This window comes from Bemisia tabaci, chromosome 6 (assembly GCF_918797505.1).
Source record: "Bemisia tabaci chromosome 6, PGI_BMITA_v3".
NCBI classification, from domain to species: Eukaryota; Metazoa; Arthropoda; class Insecta; order Hemiptera; family Aleyrodidae; genus Bemisia; species Bemisia tabaci.
The window spans coordinates 17,489,634-17,512,917 of NC_092798.1; the positions used below are offsets into that span (position 1 = coordinate 17,489,634).

The window sequence follows — 23,284 nt, forward strand, 5'->3', positions numbered from 1 at the left end:
TGACGCTTGAGAACAGGTATTATGCTCGCATCGTTGAATGCTGATGATCAAGCGCGCAACAATTAAACCTCCGGAGTAGGCATGTGATGTGGTATCACGCGGAAATGAAGGAAAATCTTAGGCTTTCACCTATCTCAAATGTCGTTCATGAAATCATTGAACTCTTAAGTCTTAAATCAAGCGTGCACTATCCGAACTCCAGAGGAGGGATGTGATGTGGTATCACGCGGAAATGAAGGAAAATCTTAGCTTTTCACCTGTCTTAAATTACTGACGTTAAAATTTAGTATTTTTGACCCCCCCCCCCCCCCTTCCCTGAGAAGTGATATCACGCCATAGACGCTGTTAGTAGCGACGTAATCATAGGGATTCTCCATTATATCGGATTGGATCCAAACAATAACATTGGCATAACCTCTTTCAATGCTACCAATGCAAAAAAAAATCGATGTATGTATATAATATATATATCGCTTTCCTGTGACATGGCACTAATAGCGTCTATGGTAGCGTTCATAAAGTATGTAATGCACTTTGTTGACATTCTTTAATCCCCTCCTTCCCTCAATGAGCCTCATTTCGGCCCATTGGGCCATTGGGTTTTGCCTTGGTTTAGAGGGAGCTGTGTTCTCGGAAACATTGAAAGGAGCATTTGTCTCTCGGTTCTCCACTTTAAAGACCTACTACTCAATTTTAGTCTTACTAGCTGGCTGCTCTGCAATCCTCAGGTTGAGGGGAAGTTAGTTCAGTTTCAACTTTCCATTCTGATCGTAGTTAACAGAAAAATGGTTCCCCAGGTAGTGTTAAAATGTGAGAAAATAGAGAATTTGCGGGGAAAAACTTCATTATTGATGTATCGATTTTTATTTAATTATTGTGTAGGTATCTGTAAAAAACGTAATTTCTGTAGATTTGAAAATTGCCCTGTCACCTGACACAAATACAAAAAGAAAAAATATTCGGTTGATTTTATTTATTCCTATGAGCTGGTAAAGTTTACTGGAAGTTTGATGATGAGTGTCTGCATAATTTACATGTTTATTAGGGAAAATTAATGAAATGGAAAAAGAAAGAAAATAAGAAAAAAATCGATGAATAATTTTCATTTTTTATTTTTATTTGAACATATCCATTACTGACATTGCAGCAAATTTTTAAATGCTTATCCAACAGAAACCCATCACTGAAATATTTTTTTCTAGCCAATATGCCCTTTAGTTGTGAGGTTTCTGAACAAGTGTTTTTGTTTGGAGGAGCATTAGACTTTTTAACAACCTTAAAAAGTGTACAAAGAACATCAATTGAGCGCACAAAATTTTAGTTAAAATCATAATTTTTATTAATGGTAGAAACTGCGATCACTACCATTTAAACCATGTGTAACAAATTACATTCAGAGAGCTTGAGAGCATATCTGTTCACAATTTTCCCTTGAAATGTTCTTACAACTCAAGGATCTAAGTTATGATCTCTCCCTTTTACAGAGTACTTTAATAAATCCGCCATTGGAAATTTTACAGCCCTGGAAAATATTTTTTGGTTTTAAAAAAATTTAACTTCCCATAGTAAAATTAGTAAAATACCAGTCTTTTGAATTATAATTTAGGGACATTAGAAAAATTAAATAAAAAGATGATACTTGCATGTTCTTAGAACCAAAGCCGTTGTCTTCCCTTAAAAATTATTTTTAAAAAATGTATAACATTGAGAGTAAACAAATCTTGTGAAGTTGTTTCCATGCGCAAAAAATTTCTCAGAATTCTATAAATTCTACAGATTCAGAATTCTACAGATTTTGACACTTCTTTTTACATGCGAGCATACAACAATTGAAAGCAGCTCACAATTTGCAGTTTGCACGCAAAATGTTCAATTGTGATGTACAATTACTGATGATGGATTCTACAATTACTTACTGAACATTTACGCTTGGGCATTCTTCAACACTTCACAAAGTTTATCAGCATCATCTTCTGTTTTCACACGCAAGAGGACAACCTTTGGAGGTGGCTCACAATCAGGGGTGGGCAGACAAACTATCAGGACGTTATTCTTTCCAGTGCGTTGGATGGGGAGATCTTTTGAAAGTAGCACATTTACAAGAATATTCCCCAAAGTTGATTCTGCTCTCACCACAAGCTGAGATTTGTCGGAGTTTTCAAGGCCTTTTAAAGACAAGGTTCCCACACCTTTGTCTCCGTACGAGTTGTCTTCTTTCTTAATGAAAACCTTACACCTGCAAAATAAACCATTTCATTTAATAAGCTGTGAATCTGAAAAATTCGCTGCTTAAAAGAGAGAAAACATACAAAACCTGAGAAATTATACACATTCAAGGGAGCAGAGATCTTGCTCAGTTTGAATTGTCCATTCTGTGTCTTCTTGGTTCAACCTATTAAATATTTATGGTTCTGAGAAAGGTCGCAGAAGTTTACCATTCACAGTGCTAGGATGCTAGTTTTCAGCATGTTAAATTCTAATTTTTTATTTTACTTAATAAATTTTAAAAACCTTTAATCACCACCAGATGGCACCCCCTATAAAATTATTGCATGCCTAAGCGACCAGCTATAGCAGGATTTTCAACTTTGATCTTATCTGCCTCATCACAAGTATAAATGATAGCTAAAGTGCAAAACGATGTAAATCCATTGCATTTTCAAAATTTTCCGCTCCTATTTTATTTTTCCAAAGAGGAACAAGCCAAATTTGTAGCTTGAAATTTTTACGGCATATTCTTCCAACACACAGGAAAAATCAAGGAGGTTTTTGAGAAATTACGTAGACTATTTTTCCATAGAAAAAATTACGTATGACAGGAATTCTGGAACGTTGCAAACGGAGATGAGTGGTTTTGCACTTTGGCCATCGATATCCTCCTGATAAGGGCCCGTAGGGTTAATGAAGAAAACTTTGGCCTCATGATATATACGAAAGAAAATTGCCTGGCAATTACTGTACTTAAAGAGGGATTTGGTTGTAGAAGCACAGAGGTGAACATCTGAAGGAAGTCTTACCTAGTGGTGTACTTGGCTCCTTCCTCGATCATCGGTTTGACCTCAACGACAGGCGGCTGATCATCATCATCTCCTTCCTCCTCCTTTTGCGAAGCCTCCGCAGTTGTGCTTCGATGAGCCGAACGGTGAGGGAGTCGAACCAAAGATCGAAGGCGTGGGAGCTGTATTCCCAAAAATAGACCCGAATTTGGATTTGGAATCAGCCGAATCCTTGGCGAATAAATTTGAGTTGGTGAAAGACTGTGGTTGCGGATTAGAGAAACAGTTGTTTGCTACTGCTGGCATTTTCAAAAAGCTGCCTCCAGCTGTTTCAGAGGTTGCAGACTTGTCTGCTGAATCAGCAAAATTTGACAGTTTTGGTGAATCACTCGACGGGCGACCAAATGAAAAATCTACTTTTGGAGTTGAGTCGGATTTGGGTGAACTGATAGGGAAAGTTGGTGGTTTTGGAGAGTCACTAGAGGGACGACCAAATGAGAACTCTACTTTTTTATTTGATTCGGATTTGGGTGAGCTAATCGGGTTGGATATTTTTGGAGTGGCATCCGGAGCTTTTTGGATGGATGGTGATGAAACCTGAGGTGTAGGTATCGAATCAGAATTTGTTTCGCTAGAACTATTATTTTTATCGAGGAGGGATGAAAAGTAGCTAAGGCGATTTAGGCTTTGAGAGATTTTGCTTTTCATCTCAGCATTTGAGTCTGGGCTGTAAAAATTGTTACTTGAACTAGAACCTTCCGTTTTATCGCTATCTTTATTATTTTCTGCTTGATTCTTTGTCTTGATGTGGTTTTGAAGCTTGGCTAGAGTTTCTGATGATGCATTTCTAAAAAGAGAAAGAAAAATAATACGAAAATTATGCTAAGTTATAACTAATTGAGAGGAAACTCAAATACAAGCAAAAAGACAGGTTAAAAATTAAGAACTCTGACTAACTGTATATAAAATGGTGTACATTTTTTATCTAAAACATACTTCTTGCATTTCTATCCAAATTTCTATCTTTTCATTTTACATGCATTGTGAGCCAAGATGACTTGGATTCAAACTTTTTTCATTAAATTAATTATTATGAAAGTACATGAGTGAGAGGAAATCAGAAATTAATGAAAGAGATAGTCTAATAGCTTTGAATCTGGACACTAGTAATGCAGTATGGCTCATTATTGCTAAAGGCGTGTGAGATTTAGCTTTAGGGGCTCAATGGGTTGTTAATGTTTCTAAAACTGAACTTTCAAGTTTGTTGACACCATAGCTCTGAGCAAAGTAAAGCTTGAAAATCTTAAAATAATCAACCAAGTATCCAAAATTTGACAACTGCACCGATGGACTAGACTAGGTGCAAACCAAAAACCTCTGTACCATGTATACTCTTTGAAATTTTGCGTAAAATATGATTTACACTGAAATATGCTAGTTTTAACACTTACGACTCTTTTGGTTTGCTGGCTTCAGCTTTATGATATTCTTGCAGAATCGATTCAAAATATTGATTGTAATCCTTAAAGACAGGCCTGAGATCACTCATGGGATCTTCATCGATATGCTGTTGAGCCCATTGGAGACACTCAATATTCAAAATTTTCACCTGCTCAAGGATTGGATTGGTTGAATCTTTTGCACAAAGATCTTTAACATCTACAGACGATGAAACCCTGAAACAAAATGAAGAAGGAAAAATTGTTGATTCATCTTTGTAAGTAACGCGAATAACTAGAGCAGCAGTGAAGATTTTTCAAGAGTTGGCAATTCACATTCTTTCGTGGCTGGTGGTATGGCCTGCAAAGATACAAGCTAGGCAGAGCGCATTGCAAGTAATCATTATCTAGCTCCTTTTTGCTTTAGGAATTTACATTTCCTTGTGAGGAAAGTCGGCATTCGACAGACAGATTATATAATTCAATTTTTGATAAAAAAAAATGATTTTCCAGTTCCTGTTAAACAGGCGGAAGTCCAAAAACTCATGAGCCTTGGGGCCCTGAATGATCAACAAAAGTCAGGTCTCATGAATTTTTGGACTTACGCCCGTCTACCAAAAACCGATTCAAATATTATAACTAAAAATATTCAATTTGAAATGCTTCCCGCAAATACTGACCATAATCCATTTTTGGCAATTTTGAGTGACAATTAAGTGTCACTGCACTCATGGAGGGCCTTTTTTTTTTCTTTTTTTTTATTTTTTATTTAAATAGCCCTCAAGGGCTAATCCCATCTGCTTGCAGACCAGATCCAGCCAATCCGTAACCAGTTAATCTAATTTTCTCCTTTTCCCTAACTACTCTCTACACGCCAAACTCCTTCCACCTGTAGCATCTAGGTGCTCCACCTCTAGCATTCTGAACATGTGCTAGAGAAGAAACAAGCTGTAAATTCTAATATGTGCGTATTGGAGAGTTTATGGCTTGTTTTCCTGTCAGTACATGTATAGAGCATTTATTATTTGAAATATCACTAATCGTTTGTTTTGATAGCGCAAAAAAATAAAAAAAAATAAAATAAATAAGAGAAAAAAATTAACACTTCTTCCATTAGAAACTTTCTTAGATTTTCAGAAGGGGATTTCATCCAACTTAAACCCAGCTTGGTAACTTATCAACACCTAATAATTCATTAAAATAGGGTTTAATCTTTAATCTCTGTCTCTAATAAAAGACACGATTCTTGTTTGACCAAAGAGGAATCAGAAAGTTTATGAGAGATACAAACTTGAATTATCTGTCAAAAACAGACCAATTTAAATGGTTCCTTACTTTTCGTCTCCATTGGCTGACACAGATTGGTTGGACTTCACAGGAGGTTGATTGTTATCACGTTTCAAACTTGGTTCAACGATGTCTGTCCTTGCCATTTTAAAAGATGAATCAGTTTTAGGGAGCGGAGTAGAACTTTTGGAAGATTGGATACTTTTCTCTGCATTTGAGGATGAATTCCCGTTGAGAGCATTAAAAGCACCAATGCCAGAAACCGGCGCCGACGTTCCTGTGCCACCTTTCTTGAGGAATGCAAATGTTGATTCCAGATTTATTTGCGGTTGCGACTTGAGACATGCTGCAGCACTTAAGGATCCAAAAACTCCACCTGCCTATAAACAGGGAATATTATAACGACAAATCGTTCTAATTTTCTATCACTCAAAAAGGCATGTTTCTTTTTGAAGGAATGTAAGAGTAACGCATCATAGTAGTTCCATCATTTTCATGTTAAAACATATCCACGGTGAAACTTCAAAATCTCCATTCCTATTTTATTTTTTAAAAAGAGACTGAACTAAAATCATGGCTTGAAATTTTCAGAGAATATTCTTCACAAAGAAAAAAAAAACTATCAAAGTTTCCAAGGAAGGTTGAGTAGTTTTCTATTTAGAAAATAAAGTATGGCAGGAGGTCCACAATATTGCAAACCAAGATACCGTGGGGAGTGCACCTCGTAATGCGTCATAAATATGCAACCGTCAATGAGCTTGACTCATTTTAAAAAAATGTAACCATTACTGTGAAACAATTTAAAATTATTATTTTAAAAACAGAATGATAGTGTGATATTTAAGGAGAGTAATTTCAACTTTTGACTCATAGAACCACTTCAGTCCACAACCATTTTGACGATCTCGTAAAAAATTATTTGAGAGTAAATAATTATTTACTCACTGGTGGTTGCTTTGTTAGGCGTCTACGTGCAACTTTGACGACTCTGTTCTTCAGTTCTGCCTCACTGGCTCGCACAGGAGAGCCGGGTTCTTCTGGTTCACTGTCGTCTGAGCAGTCCAAGTTAAGTGGTTTCATTCCTTTTCGTTTTGCCATCTTACTTATCCTCTATTAAACTTCTAGACTTTTCCAAAGGAACCTAAAAATAAAGAAGTATACAAAAACGGTGAGAACATGTACTTATCAATTAGGTTTTCAATAGAGTCCACGCTGAATAAGTTTCAGCACTTTTGAAAAACCCTAAAGGATCAGCTGTCTTCATTTTAGCATTGAAAGTAAATGCAAGAATCAATTGCAGACTGTGAGTTACACTCTAAGAGAGGGTGAACTTATTTGGCGTGAACTTGCGTGAAACTTCTTGAAACAACTTTCTTGAAACATTCATTACATGGCTCTTTTTCAAAGTCCTGCACTGAAAGTGTCTGAAACTGCAAATCAGTCACTTCTGATAGTGACGAGATAACGGCAGAGCATTGAGAAATAATTATTAGAATGACGCATTGTTCCAGATAGAGGAGAGCTGGGAAATCTATGATTGTTCAGCAGTTGAGATCCTTGCTATTCGGCAACAGTAGTAATGTTCTGCCCTGCCTTGAAACACACGCAATTGAATTGTTGACATTCTGAACACTATTTCAGGGCCTTCAAATTATTAGCATCTAAGTGCAAAGTGGTTGAAACTGACAAAATTTGGATTATTTCCTCCCAAAAGATTGGGGAGTAAGGGCCCTGCCAATAAGTGAACAGCCCCCTCGACCAACTATCTACAACACGTCCAATCAATCCTCCACCAATCTACCTTAGAGAACTACTGATGCTTCCATTCCTGCTTGTTATACAGCGCCGTAAGTTACTGACATTGAACATTATAAATGCATCAACTTTCAAATTTACCTTTGCGCATCAGTTAATATCAAATGGGATTACAAAATGGTTTCAGGCAATCCTGCTGGAGACAAAATACAGATGAATTTCTGATGGGCTTTGGTTAGCATGAATCATCAGAGCTTTCGAGAACGGCTCATCAAATCAGATGTTTTTTACTGTAGTGCCTGCTGTCTGGCATTGTAGGATAGCCCCTATCGCCAGGGCCCTGTGTCTGAGGTATCAACATCAAGTTTGGATGAAATCTTATCACTGTTTTACACTTGTGGAAGCGCAACTTGATTTTAGAAAAAAGGAATGACAATATTGTAAGGCTCGGAGGAGGAGGCAAACTAAAACAATTTCTTCAGTGATAACTTGCGCCTCCTGGGAGAGAACAACATGTACGCTGACAATGTAGTAGACATAAAAGTAAAGGAGCAAGCAGGTAGATACTCACCAGGAATGAATTTAGCTAAAGGAAAATGAATTTTATGCAGAGAAGAAAACAGAAAACCACACAATAGCTAACCGATTGGCTAATTACAACTTAGGCATGAGAAAATTTGTAAACTGAGCTGTCGAACTAAAAGAGGTTAGGTCAATTGCACTTCCCGCTTTGATATTATCGTCCTGCAGAGAAGGGTCTTCGCGATCGGTAATCACAGCGGTGCAACTGTGTGCCTTTTCCGTAAATACTCCCTCTACTCCATGCTGTTATTCGGAAGCTAACACCATTGAGTGCTTGTCTGCAAACCCTAAACTTGATTTTCAAATAGAAAGGTTATGTTTTACAATGTAAACAAAATGTGAGCTTCACCATTCACTCAGACTCGGGAGTGTCTTTTTTTAGTTTTTCACCTTCTTTTACAGCTTTACTCATGTTTCTCTCTCAAAACTGGATCGCTCTTTGAACACAGTTTATAACCCAATTTCACAAGCTCCACAAATTTTTTTATTATGTTGTGATGATCAGCAAAACAACACAATTCAAAGTAATTTAATGTGGTCCCTCTGAAGCGTTATGACAACAAAAATTTCAGTTGGTAATGAAAATTTTGAGATTATATCTTCATATCATCATCATTTGATTTGCAAGTAATCAATCTTTCTTTTTTCCGCTTATTACCTCTGTTCCATTTTTGGAATGTCTCAAATAATGTCACACAATTAGCAAGTAAAGTAGAGAGGATAACGGTCCTTGGTAGGGGCTGGAAATTCCCAACAGACCTTCAAATATCAAAGTAATATAGGTACTTGAACAGCTCTCATATCTATTTCTCTGACAATTTGTTTTCTCCAATCGAAATCATTTTTTTTTTTTTTTTTTTTGTTCTAGACTGACGCAATGAATGTATCTCTCAAAGTCTAATTATAAGTGACCGACATTGATAGCCAACAATAAATATCTCTCATCATGGAATCAAAACCATCAAAGTCTAAGGAGCAAATGGATGAGGACAGCACCAGTAGTAAGTATAATAAGCACCTAATTGAAGCTTGTAAACTTTTGTGAATCTGTATTTGCAACACGCAGAGTGTTGAAAGTTTTGACCACTAAGAATGACGGAGGCCTCTAAGACAGGTCGACAGCTTGGTATTCAAATCATGATTCATCAAAACTTCTTCAAAAATTGGATTCTGTGGGTTTAAAAATGAGAATAAGGAAGCATATGTGCTAATAGACTTTACATTTTAAGTTAAAGCCTTGTATGAAGTTCATGTTACATATTTGAAAAGTATCATTAAAACATGGGTGGAAAACATCAATGATGAATCTAAGGCATAAAGTGGCAATTATTCGTATTTTCATTGATGATTTTAACTACCATGAGACTCGTGTGTGATTCCCCGATGCTCCCTATTGGAAAATTGCTCATCAATCAAGAGCGCACCTAATGCATGGTCTTCCCCCCCCCCCCCCAAGCTACCTACTATATTTCAGATTGGCTAATAGGTACCTAATTAGGCATAATATTGCATTGGCAATTTCATCTTGACCCTATTTTTTTTCAAAAAAATTAATCATGAGTCCTTAAATTTTGTAAATTAATGTCTATAATTAAAGTGTCATCTCTCTTATTTCAGGAAACCTGAGAATGGGTGCTGCTATTGCCTTTGCGTTTGTGCTGTTAGTCATGGGCGTTCCTCTTTGGTGGAAGATGACAGAAGTCAAACGTCATCCGCTTCCTAATGCTCGCATTGTTGCGCTTAATGACATTAGTCTTAGCATCATTATCAATGTTTCAGTCCACTCCCATGATCCAGCTAGAACACAAAACATAGTAAATGGTTTGAGCAACCTTCTCAATGCATCTGGTAATTACTTGCTTTGTATTTCTCTTTTTTTTTTTTCTTTTTTTTTATGGAATTTAAGTAACAATCTCAATGGTCATTTACTTAATAATCATCAATCTTTCAACAAAAATTCTTCAACTAAGCAAGAATCATAATGGCGGGTAGAAATGAGTTTACATTACCAGCTTTACATTTAGACATGAAAATACCTTTGAAATAATTGCCAGTGAAAAATATGAATTTTAGGAAGGCTAGAAAAATTGTAAACATGATCTTTTTCACACAACTTAAAAATATTTTTGTCCTCAATATTTTTGTGAAGAAATTCACCTCAAAGTGAGTTATTTTAATATAACTTTTCAAATCTGAGTGTTTCACCTTTAATTAATCCAAAAAGTGGGACTTGAAGCATTTTTTTCCTGCCCACGCCAGCCTTGTGGCATTTCTTAGCAACATCTTTCCTCCTTCATCTTCCTTTCATCTTGCCTCTGTATTTCAAATACCCATTTAGAATAATTTTTTCAATGAAAAGAAAAATTATGATTCTTTACTTTTGTCAGAAATGAACTTTTAAAAGCTCATTCTCACTGGTCCTTACTTCATCAATATTGTGTTCGATTTGTATAGAATTATTTATATTGGTTTTAATTTTTTCAGAATTATTTAAGGTTAATTTAAAACCAGTTTCTCTCAATGTGAATGACATTGACAGGCTAGATGTCTCAGCCCTTGAAAATATGAAAGAAATTCACTCAAATGACGTAAATTCATACCTCCTCTTGGAAACCTCCAATCTACCTCAAACTGCCCATGCAGTTGCTTTGGGAGCCCATCGGACAATTTATTTTAAACCCTCTGCTTGTAAGTTACATTTCTATTATGTACCTCCTTTCTTTATACTCTCTCATTCTATGAAGAAGTAATATGCAGTTAAAACCCATGTTGACTAAATTTCACTATTTAAAGCAGACAGCATGATAATAGAGATGAAAAAGTATTTCATTGAATACGCCAACCTTTCTTTGATTTTGTACACAACACTGTCCCAATAAACGCTCACTTTCCTTCCTTTTACCTTTGTGTAAATTATTAGTTTCATTATCCACTAAGCTGCTGAATAAGGAAAATTGTACAAGTAATTTTGTTTTGTTTTTTCCACAGCTATTGAACAGTTACATGCGGTTTTCAAGGATGTTATATTGCAAGAAGCTGAAATGTATGATTCAATGAAAGCTATGATTGAACCGGGCTTTATTTCAAAGAGCTTAACAAGTAAAAACAGAGTTCGCACCTCTACAAATTATGATGTAATTTTCTCTGTTGTTAGCTCACAACCAAATTCAGTTGCAAGAACCTGGAATATTAGACGCACATTGACAGGTAAGTCAATTCATTTGAATGAACTCATCACAGTAACTATTGATAGAAAGTCCTCTTTTTTAAAATTTTATCACTCATTGTCAATCTCTGTTTAAAAGTTTCTATAATTGGTTACAAATATGGATTAAAAATTTCAAGATTATTTTAGGAAATGAATAGCACTTGTCTTGCTTCCATAATGTGTCGGGAATGGTAGTTCCGTATTGAAAAATCAGGTCCATTTTTTAAGGCAACTTTTCTATTCCTGTAACTTTTGAAAAGCAATGACAATTATCATTTAACCTCTGTTTCAAAGATTTATGCAACTTGTTGCATTCTAAAGGAGCATATATTTTTTTTCTGATTTTGACTTTTCAAATCTGTCTTATTACAAGTCACTTCTTATATTTTTTAAAGTCAATTTATGAACATGTTTGTGGGTACAAACATTTACTGATCTGGATTAATATTCATTATGTAGACTTTCTATTCCTAAAAGATCGTTTTCAATGATATCTCCTCCGTTTTTTTTCTGTTTCTTAGAATTTATCGCTCCATTGCTGGAACAGATGTCAGCAATCGCTCATTTCAACCTGAAATCTCAATGGTTGCATTTTATTGACCTTGAGCAAATTGCAAAAAAGAACAGGAATGATCCAGGACCCTCCCATATCTTGTCAGACAAACATCTTCCTCACTTGATCTCACCACTTGAGAAAAAATTAGGTATGAATAATCATGAACTTTATATTGTCAATTCAACTTTTAATGAAATCTTATCTTTAAATTTAAGAAATACCTTTATTCAACTTAGTTATTCATGATGTGTAGAGCTTAAGAAATGAAAAACATCAATTGGAGTTTTTTTCTTGTTTATGAGTAAACTGATATTTTGGTAATGAAGTTTTTGGTAGTTTTGTACAAGAGTTACGTTTTTGTGAACTCTAGTGAAATAAGTTGAATATAAGTTTAAACAAAGTTTTCTGAGTGATGCTTAGTCAGAGGTAACGAGACTCCTTCAATTTTGTGTGCTATCTTGATAGTGTACTAATAGAACCTGCTTATCCACACTTGATGAAGGACCCACTCGAAATAAACTTTTTAAGCTGAATATCTAATCATCTCAAAATTTGGCATACATAGCTGTTTTGAATTGTTAAGGTATTACTCTCATTTGAAGCACAGTATTCATATTATTCTTTTGTGTTGACTATTCCTAGGTTCAGGTGTTGCGAAACATCCTTGTATTCATTTTGTACTGTACGCCACTCCATGCCAATCCAACCAGTTATACTTTGAGTCACCAGATGGCTCTGTTGGAGCTGCTATGCTATCTGCTAGATGGGGCGGAATACAGCTTTTACAGGATAGTGGCAATGTTGGCAATTGTAATTCAACGGAACCATATGTGCCAAATGACAATCAAGTAATGTCGGATGCCCTATCATTGCTTCGAATGCTACTTGGCCTTCAAAATTTTGTAAGTAAAAGTGTAGAAAATTTCAGATTTAACCATTTTGCTGCGTTTTCAAAGGCTTTAGTGTAAATTCATAACACCTCACATATGAATTTTACATTTTAATTTATGAATCTCTGCATGAGTTGGACTAATATCTACTGATTTACCATTCTATGCTCTATTTAAAGTCAGTGGAATAAACACTGGAAAATAAATCATAATTTGCTCACAATGTATTCAAGGATCCTCACATTTCATTTTTTATGTTGTTTGTTGCAGTCCAAAAATGCTCTCATTCTGAATTCTATGGATGCTCGGCTAAATCTATGGGAATTGGATTATTTAATCAGACTCCGTTCTCTTGAGCAATTTGCTGCTGCCAGGCTTACTTTAAATGTAAGATTCTACAATAATTTTCTTGTCGGTCTTGTACCTACCAAAGTATTAGCCGGGTGGTCAAAAAGGGACTAAAATATCGTGTGTGACAAATTAATAATTTTCAGAAGAATGTAAACAGATGGAAAAAAAAAACTTTATAAACAATAGGCTTGCATCTAGCTTGCTCTTATCGTCTAGTTCATTTGATTTGTTTTATAGAATTCTCAACCAGAAAGCAGATAAAATTAAGAATGATAAGTTCTGGTTTTAAGTTTAACTAAGACATCGCATCTTCTACGATACTTCCTTTCTCATTACAGCATGAAAATATTGAATGTGAAACACTCGAATACAAAATATGAACGTATAAACATCTGTCATTGATGTATAATCTCGTCACCACCTGTATCATTGATTTTTTAACCTAATTATTTTTCTGACCTACAAATGAGAAAATTTCTAATTTTAGAACATCGAAGTTTTGTTTTCTCCAATGAGTTTGGTGTATCCTACATTAATTTCTTGTATTTATTCTCCCCAGTCTCTAGCACGCTTGTTGAACAGAATTTCAAACATAGTAATAACGGAAGAAGTTAGCCAAGCTGTTTGTGAGTCGGTGGATGCTGCTGAAAAAGTTATAAATAATTTGCAATCAAGCAATGCAAGTGAAGCTTTAAAATTCAGCAAGATTGCATTTAACAAAGCAGAGTATGCTTTTACTCATCCATCCTTGCTCGCATTGCTATATTTCCCAGATGATCAGAAGTAAGTATCGCAGTTGTAAATCAGTTGGTTATTTTTAAATTTGAACTCATTAATTTCTCCCCTTTACTGTATAGTGTAGTGTTCACATAGCACTTGGGTCAGGGCTGTGTACATTCGAAAACACGGTTTTTGACAGTCTAGAAAATCGGAAAAGTCAGGGAATTGGCAGCGACTTGGAAAGGTCAGAGGATTTCATGCATACCTTGTTGACTCCCACTCACTGATGGTACCTTTTAAGAAACTTCTGAGTGCCTCAATTATATGTTATGAAATTGTTAAAGTGATAATTCTATCCAAAGTTGAGCAGAAGTCAGCATTGTAATAAAATGCAAGAAAGTAGAAAACAAAACTTAGTCGCAAATTTTTTTCAAAAATCAGGAAAAGTTGAAGAATTTCCAAATTTTGGAATGAGGGAAAAGCCTGATAAAGGCATAGAGAAATCAAAGAAAGTCAGTAAATTTGCAAATGAAAATTCTATGGAAACTCTGAAATACTTCTTTACAACATTCAAAATAAGATCATTAACTTGCAGTTTTGTCTCACTAAATGTGTGATAAGCAGGAAATCTTAGGTTTGCAATTTTAAATTTTATGATGTTTACTGCATAAACTGACCACCTGGCATGTATCTCTCTATTTTTTAACACACGCTCAGTTTTCTCCTTGAAAATCAAAGAGTTCTCATGCTTTAATGAGAATACTGGAATTATTTACTTTTTTTATTTCTCTTTCTTTACCAAATTGTAACAGAAGCTGTTCAACAGTATTATAAAACTTTAAATTAATTATGGAATTATGTATTTGTCTGAGTTGTTTTTTGATCTTACAATTAGTTTTAATAATTCGACTGTAAATTCACTCTGTTTCATTTGTCTCTCTCATGGTTTTACTTTCTTTTTTTAGGTATGCTGTTTACATTCCACTGTTTCTACCAATCATGATACCTGTCTTGTTGTCAATGAAGAGCATGCGTCCATGGTTCAGCAAAAAAGCAGAAAAGTCATAGCAATCCACTAGGAATTAATGATAACTACTCCGTGAGTTATTTTTTGTACATATTTGTATTTACATGTATTATAAGTGTATATTACTTCTTATGCACCTCTGCAACATGAGTGCAGTAAGTGAATAAATACTAGTCATAATTTTTATCTTTCTCTGTAGAGTTGGATGTTGCCTTTTCAGTAGAGTAAATTCCTGAACTTTTGAGCAGAAATTTAATTATATTTCCATGTGCAGTTTTTAATTCCAAAGGTCCTTTTGTAGGGACCTTTAGAGTCTTATTTTCCGGTACAATTTTGAATTGACAACTTTGAACCCCTTGCAGTACGCTTTTTTTTTTTTTTTACATAATTACACACTTTGAAATACACTTACTAACTGAAACATGGCAAATACATACAATTATTTGTTGCTTTTTTTTTAAAACCTGCGTTGTGATATTATCTGTTGGTCATCAGAAACTATCTGTTTCGTCAAAAGTAAAATATTAATGTTTTTAAAAATATTCAAGGAAACTGATTTGTGCTAAAGCAGTGCTAGAAATAATCTTCAAGATTCTGAGAAATCTGGCTGAAGTCAAGTGATATTTTTGCAGATTTGGTCATCATCCTATAAGCTCCTTGTGACAAAACTTTAAAATCTACTTAAGTTTTTCCGTCCATTAAACAAGACTTTCAACAAATTGAATTGAAGGCTCTCGTTTTTTTCATGGTTGAGTGATCGTTCCTTGCGGGTGAATTATATGTGGTACAAATTAGACAGGATGCTCCTTTACTGTTTTAAATTTGTATTCAATCCAAAATCTCAAGCTTGAGAATCTGAGGAAAACAATTCATTCTCCTCTCAGTGTTTTCCATTTTTAGAACAGGATACTTTTGCTAGGTATCAACATATCTCTAAATCGTTCAAATCAGAAGGGACAGTTCAATTTCCTTGAAAGAAAATTTCTCTCGCTATTCATTTCAATGGTTAAATGATCTTTTCATCAACTTTATCCTTAGCTGTATAGATTTCATCAGGTACTTCTTAATAAATGAGTCTGCTTTGTCTACTTTTAGAACTCAATTTTTTCATTTATTCCTGTGGCCTCATTATTTGAGATAAAATTAACTGTCTTGGGGGTCAGCTCATGTGGGCTGATTTTTGGAGGTGCTAAGCTTGCCTCTATTTTGGTTTTTTGTCCTCTGTGACTTCCTCTGCTTGTGCTGTATACTCATATCTTTGTGTTGTCACTCCAACAGTTGTGGGCTCTCTACTCTCACATGTAGTTTGGTGTGTTGTCACAGCAGCCCACGCGACAGGGTCATGAATGATGTTGGTGCAATTCACCAGAATGAAGTTTGCTGCAACCGGAACAGGAACCAAATGGTGCATGCGCACAAAGTTTCGGGTTGAAAAAAATCCTCGGTATGCACTGAAACGAAATTAATGAAAACTTAGAAATATGCATTAGTCGTGTCACTGTTGATGCAAAGCAGGTATTTTGACTAAATTTTAGAATGCGTTTTCATGAAAGTCTTTCTTAATATAATAGAATCATCTTGTGAAAGAGTAATCATGCTTAAAATCTTTCAGACAAAGTGGCTACTGTAATTTTTCAAAGTTGAGATACTTATTTTGAGTACTCCTTTTGATAGTAAATGTACTTGCTCCGTCATGCCTACATCTTTTACTGACACAGATATCGCAACTTCTTTTTAAAGAAAGTAAATGCAACTTCTCAGATTCTTCTTCTCTTTTGAGTTATGGGGTTGAGTAATTTAGGCTCTCTTGAAAATTTCAATTATTTAATAATTGAATTAGGTATCCTTTATAATGAAGTGTAGCATTTTCCCCGGAGGTATTGTCTTACCTAGTGCTGTTTCTCAGTATTATTTCAGGAGATATTATGAATGGCCGTGGCTGTTTGAAGACGAGGAAAACCATCCTATGAATGCCTAAAAAAAGGAGAATAATTTCTTACATTACTCCCTGGGTTCTTTCATTGCATGTAACTGGGTGTCTAGAACATGCACTCGATGTTTTACTTCAAAGTTTTTTTAATTTTTTAGCCCCTTCCTTCAGTACTATACTCTCATTGAAACTCCAAAACTTTTTTCATAAATAATTCAGGTGATATCGCACAAATCTCTCCTTATTTTCCTGACAGAAATTACTTATGAGAAGATTCTGTTTGATAGCTCTTCTGATGCGCCCCTATTCGTTTAAACTGAATCCTCAGTCATAAGCCCTCTAAACATTTTCGGAATTGTGGTTTGTACTTATTTTTTCCAAACTAATCAGTAATCTGAAGAATAATTATGGGTACTTTTACAAAAATAATAGGTATTCACCTAAAGCTGTTTCATTGCGGAAGCCAACATAATCTCTAACAATGCGACCTTTTGTCACATCATTTCCAGGAATATTCATGACTATCCAATGCCTCCATTCACCATCAGTTGGCAGTTCAGAGTTAGGTACATCTGGGCCTGAAATGAAGAGTATGCAAGAAGTGAATAAATGTATATACTTATATTACCTCAGTGGAAAAGTCCAGACAGGAAAAATACTTCTCTTATAATTGTTAATGTCTTCAACTGTCTGATAATCAAAGATTCAGAAGTTTGATAACCAATCCACAGATCTCCTTTCCAGGGTAGAACTAGGAGCTATTTGTGGGGGCGGCCAGCAAAAGAGCACATCATCAAGGGATCTGGGGGGGGGGGGGGACATAGGAAAATACCCCACGAAAAGGAGTCTAAATGACTTCACCAGCTCCAAAAAGGAGGGATTCAAAAGTCTCTCTAAGCTTCAAAGAGGTGTATAGGAGACCTCTCTAGGAAAATTTAAAAAAAAAAAGAGTTGTCTCAAGGACAGGAGTTTTTCTAACCAAAAGGTTGGTCAAAATAAATTGTAAAACTTGAGCGTTACGTTATACGCACTTATTTAGTGAACTCTCATATTTTTTGGAGGGTGCCAAGTAGATTTCGGGGGGGAGGGGGGGCAAAACCCGCCAGGCCCTCAACCCAGGCTTCTTCTAGTTTCGCCTATGGCTCCTATTTTTAGTCTAAATAATAAAACGGCTAAAGTGTAAAGAAATAAGAATGGGTTAGAGAATGCCCAGCCCGGCCGCCAATGAGTTTAATCGAATTGATAGCGAAAGTAAAAAAATAATATGTTTTTCCGTTTGCAAAATCGTAACCGCTACAAACATTTTATTTTTTGAAAAGATAAGCAGTCCTGCTATCGAGTTCATTAAAATCGATCGAACAGGAGCCGAGATAGCATTTTAGACCACGTCCGCCATCTTGGATTATGGAATCGTGAAAATTTGAATAAAAATTCAAGTTTCCTCTCGATAAATACCCCCTGATGTAACGAGTTTGACAAAAATCGCTCCAAATACCAGAAGCCGAGATGTCATTTTAGGCCGCACCCGCTATCTAACGCACACGTTAACGAACGCACACCCCCCCCCCCCCCCCCAAAAATAAAAAATGCGTGATCAATTTTAAGTTAATTTTCCTACATGTAACATATTGCGGTACCAAATCAACATATAAAATGAGTGGTATCCAGAATCTAAGCTCAGATTCGGATTCCTCGTTAAAAATCATTGTACTTTCATGTGTCATACGTCAGCATAGCATAAAGGAAAAAGGCTATACGTGGCAACACTGATTCTAACGTATCCAGTCCAATGGGGGAGTAGGTCATCATAGGAAGAAGAAGAATTTATCGTGAGAGGAATTCTTCGGGACGAAATTAGGCGCCGGCGCATGGCACCTGTGAAACCCGGGCAGATCTCGGGCGGCCGCGGCAATGCGGCATAGATAAAAGGGTTTAATTCCGTGACGAATAATGGAATCGGTAGCGCTCTTTCCTCCTCACTATGCTAACATAATTATGTCTACATGAAATCGCTATGATTTTTAGCGAGGATTCCGAATCTGCGCTTAGATTTTGGATACCACGCGTTTTAAAATGTTTGAACTGGAATTGTAGTAGAAATTACATGGGTTTCTTGAAAAATTGATCACGCAGTTTTCTCCCCCCTCCCTCACCCTCACTCCCTTTATTACGAAAAATCCCTTTACGAAAAATCTCGTCTTATGTTTCCATTAATCTAAACATCTTGCACATGAAATATAATAAAAGTAATTTAATAAAATAAAAGCTACCGCGAAGTTCCCTCGAAATTGCGGACGAATCGAAAAATCTCCGAGGAAAATCTGTAAATTCGTCAGAAATATCAGGGTTACAGCCGACTCCTTCTCTTTTCACTCCTAGACCACATTGCCCATTTCGGTGGTTTGCATATTCTACTTAACTTGGCGCTATAGAATCACCCACAAGATCAGAAAAAAATCAACATATTTGCTTCAAATTCCAGAGAAAAATTTGGCTTCCCTCGAAATATCTCAGAGAAAGAAACAGGAGATTTTAGATTTCATCGGGAGTTTTCCTACGAAAATCAGGGAATGATTAGGGAATTGGAAAATTCAATAATTCTAGACATCTCAGCTCAATCTCGCTGTATGATATTAATGATCCCACGCCATAACATCCATTCACCTTTGAAAATAGGCGTAGGTATTTGAAAACTGACCTGTAACTATCACTGTAAAATACTCTCCCGGGTTCCACCTCCAGTAAAGTAAGATCGGTGGTTTTGAAACGATATCTTCATGAATTACATTCCCCATGTTCGCAAAATGCATATCTAATCCCAGCTTGTAAGTGACCTGGAACAGTTGGTGTAAAGTATTTTACTGCGGGCTCCTCTCGTAGGAAAGTAAATCCAAGAAATTTTCAAACAACATCCTCATGAGTAAAATACCCGAAGAAGAGGATCTCCGCAGAGAAATTCGTTTTCAATCTAAAGTGCCTTCAGTTTCAAATGATCCTCTATGCTTTGCTCCGAAGTTAATTTAGTTGCGTGGTCGATCGAACCAAACGCAGCACCATTAATAGTTCATTTTACTGCGAGAAGAAGTGATAATTTATTGAAATAAATGTAATTTGTAAATGGGAATTGTAAATTGTCTCCCATGGAGATTTCTGCTTGTCAACCAAATAACAGGCAAGACTTTTCGCCTCCTAATTAACTTGACCCCCTTTCGCTAAACACTCATTACAATAGAGATCGACTCGATTTGCGTCGGCATCGCGATTTTTGTACACAATTGGTTAGATTAGAGCAGGGATATTAACCTGTTTCTCTTAATTTATTGACAAAATTGGTGAATAAATCGAAGAAGAATTAAGTGCCATAATTTTTACGTGCTTTTTTGACACCGTTGAAAAAAAAAAATTAAGATTCCTCTCTTTTTTCTTTAACAGCCGTGACAATCATCAACCTAAGATACACTGCCGTGCCAAGAAAGAACGCCGTATGAACATTCGAGATTTGCCAAATTTCCTTCAATAAAATGTTTATTTTTGAGAAAAGTTATGAATATTTTCCCTTGAAATTTCCAGGAACTTCAGGTGAAATTACAAACAACATTATCCGAAAAATTGGAAGAAGGATATTCTTAAGTTTACCAGGAAATTCGTGTTACATAAATGGGAATGGAGATGTTGCATGTGTGAGGAATTTGCGATTTGACCGGTAATTCTTATATGTAAAAGTTCGCGAGAAACACGATGGTGCAACTGATTTTCTCTGAAATCATCTCCCAAGCTCAAAAAAAGCTCTCAAAGTGAGGCCAAAATGGAGGGGATATCTCACCCTACCCTGAGAGTCCACCTCTACATCAAAACAAACTCTCCGTGCAAAAATAGGGAGCAAATACATTAGCAGGGTTGCCGTGTTTACAGTTTTGGAATCCCCAAATAAAGTGGCAACCCTGTCAATGTATTTTCTCCCTATCTTTGCATGGAGAGTTTGTCTTGATAGAGTGGACTCTCAGGGTAGGGTGGGATATCCCCTCCATTTTTGCCTCAATTTGAGAGCTTTTTTTGAGCTTGGGAGTTAATTTCAGAGCAAACCAGTGGCCACATCGTGTTTCTCGCAAAATTTTACATAAGAATCAACAGTCAAATCGCAAATTCCTCACACATTTCATGCAACATCTCCATTTGGCAACGCCTGAAGGCTCATGCGGCGTTTTTCCTGAGCACGTCAGCACAGACTTGTGGATTGTAGGCATGTATATACTTACATCAACTCTTTGTAGCGGTGCGTCATGTATAACATCAGGTATAACAAGCAGATCCTCAAGCTTCTGTTTTACCTCCGCAGGGGTTATTATCGGAGGGAGGGTCAGCTGGATTCTAGGGGTGTTAGGTGTGGTTACGTGAGAAACAATCGTCGGTGTGGGATTGTGCGGTTCGTGTGATTCGTGCCCTTCGTTCTTACTCGCTCCATTTTGAGGTTCAGAATGATGAGGTGTTGTGTTCCCGTTGACGCTCGGAGCGATATTCCATAAAATCACTGCCAAACAAATTTTGTATCCGGCTGAGGGGAAGCCGAAGCTTCGAGAAAATTTCATGACCATCTTTTCTCCTATCGCGAACGTCTTAATGATTTTGTTTCGATGAAATTATTGGGGGGGGGGGGGGGGGGGATCATTCAGTCAATATCGGTTTGTGATTTCGCATCTAATCGGCATAAAAACAGTTTGTTCAAGAACATAATAATGGTGGAAGTGGGAGGGACGAATGATCAAGTAAGCATTTTCCTCACACAATCGGTTTTCGTCCGCGAACTTCGAATTGCGCACGTGTTACTTAATTCGTTGATTTCTCGGGTGGATTTGTCTTTGTTAGGTACCGTAAGTAAGAGTCCCAAGTATGATTCACCTCGGAGGAGGTTTTTTAAGGTGGATTGTGAAGATTTGTCACCCTCAATGCAAATAAATTAAAACTTGAATCAATTCAAATGTTCCCGAAAAAATTAAATACCGGCAATACTCGCGCACGTCAAAATTAATTCCACTACTGGATTTAGTACTGTAGGAAACGTTCATTTCTTGTCGTAATCGGCGATTGTTCTGATAATGCTGTTTCGATAACGTCCAGAAATTTCCTGTGACGTGTTCATTGTACTATGCATACCCCTCTCTCCTCTCTAACTCTTAATTCCCTCCTTCTCCTCCAAGGAAAAAGACCATCCCTGGTAAAAATTGGCGATAAGAGCTGCTTTTCAAAATACCATAGGAATTCTTATAGCCGGCTAAAGAAGGTTACAGAAAATCATATAGCTGGCTGTAGAATGCGGAGAAAATCATACGGCCGGGCTATACGAAGCGATAAAAAATTACTGGGCTATATTTCCTATCGCTGGGCTGTACACTTTATCGTCTGGCTGTTGCTTTTTCGCCATCGATTATAAAAGGCTATAAGAAATTGTGTAGAAATTCGTGTGCTTTGGAAATCATTAAGTTTGATACGGAACCACCTTAATATTTACAAAACACACATTATATTTTCCTTCAATACATATTTTTTTCATCAATTAAAATGAGAATAATCCATACAGGATGTGCAAAAATTTCAAAATCATGAGTTGAATAACGCTGACTCCGCCAGATTAAATATTAGAGCCTAACACAAAGCGGAGCGGCGCGGCGACGACGCACTGGCGCCTACAAACCTAACAGGGATACTTCAAGCATTGCGCAACGCGTGAAGTATCCCTGTTAGGTTTGTAGGCGCCAATGCGCGTTCCGCGCTGGCTGCCCGCCTGCCGCGCCGCAGCGTGCCACGGCGCTTGAAGCAACTATTTCACACCAGAGGTATTGCACAGTACATACGAAACTGAAGGCGCTCTAATATATTAGTAATGGCAGGCATCCATCAAAAGTACGGAGCTTTCCTCGCAAAATAAATCAAGATACTACGGCCCAAAAAGAGAGCAGTGTTCCAAAAACTCATTAAGTCCTAGCATCCGTAATTAGTAACGTTTAGCATACACTTTATCGCCTGGCTGATTGCTTAATCGCCATCGGCTATAAAAGGCTATAAGAAATTGTGTAGCCGGCCGTAGAAGCTATTGGAAATCTTACAGCCGGCTGTAGGTCTATGGTATTTTGGAACACGGATTCTACTGCCAATTTTTACCAGGGACTAAAGGGTCTTTTTTTGCCGCAATCTCACAAATTGGATCAATCGAGCCTAAGAAAATGAGATCATGGACCTCGCAGTCAGGATTTCACGCGCATTTGTCCCATTCTTTCTAATTTTGGCGTGGTGGCTTTTGATTGGATCTATTTTAATGGTAAAGTATCTAATGCGACTAGCTCCTCATATTTTTAAGAAATATTTTATCAAAATATCAACATTTTACGAGGGAACAGTTGCGCTTGTGATCAATTTTTGTCGACCCCTTACCTACAGGATTTTGCTGTAGGAGCTTCAGACCGACTTTTTTTAAATACTTTGTCATTAATTTGTTTTTTATGAGCCCAGTCTGCTGTGGCTCCAATTCGATGATACTGAAAGAATTAA

At 36.5% G+C, this 23,284-nt stretch overlaps 3 protein-coding genes across 3 annotated transcripts; 1 reads left to right on the top strand and 2 right to left on the bottom strand.

The window, feature by feature from the left end:
- Positions 1–1,088: 1,088 nt before the first annotated feature.
- Nup50 (nuclear pore complex protein Nup50) lies at positions 1,089–8,220 on the bottom strand. The gene is made up of 6 exons (XM_019060326.2): positions 8,049–8,220; positions 6,668–6,863; positions 5,771–6,102; positions 4,448–4,672; positions 3,018–3,843; positions 1,089–2,236 (listed from the first exon to the last, which is right to left on the bottom strand). Exons 2-5 carry the CDS (start codon positions 6,818–6,820, stop codon positions 3,084–3,086), a joined length of 1,470 nt encoding a protein of 489 aa, XP_018915871.2. The 5' UTR covers positions 6,821–6,863; positions 8,049–8,220; the 3' UTR covers positions 1,089–2,236; positions 3,018–3,083.
- A 167-nt stretch (positions 8,221–8,387) lies between these two features.
- Positions 8,388–15,899, top strand: PIG-S (phosphatidylinositol glycan anchor biosynthesis class S). The gene is made up of 10 exons (XM_072301865.1): positions 8,388–8,634; positions 8,928–9,060; positions 9,677–9,907; positions 10,544–10,747; positions 11,048–11,266; positions 11,789–11,971; positions 12,466–12,725; positions 12,984–13,100; positions 13,624–13,847; positions 14,750–15,899. Exons 2-10 carry the CDS (start codon positions 9,006–9,008, stop codon positions 14,850–14,852), a joined length of 1,596 nt encoding a protein of 531 aa, XP_072157966.1. The 5' UTR covers positions 8,388–8,634; positions 8,928–9,005; the 3' UTR covers positions 14,853–15,899.
- On the bottom strand, positions 14,889–21,791 carry LOC140224882 (OV-16 antigen-like). Its single transcript, XM_072301866.1, has 5 exons — positions 20,998–21,791; positions 19,440–19,575; positions 17,182–17,319; positions 16,701–16,785; positions 14,889–16,262 (listed from the first exon to the last, which is right to left on the bottom strand). Exons 1-5 carry the CDS (start codon positions 21,331–21,333, stop codon positions 16,013–16,015), a joined length of 945 nt encoding a protein of 314 aa, XP_072157967.1. The 5' UTR covers positions 21,334–21,791; the 3' UTR covers positions 14,889–16,012.
- Positions 21,792–23,284: the final 1,493 nt, after the last annotated feature.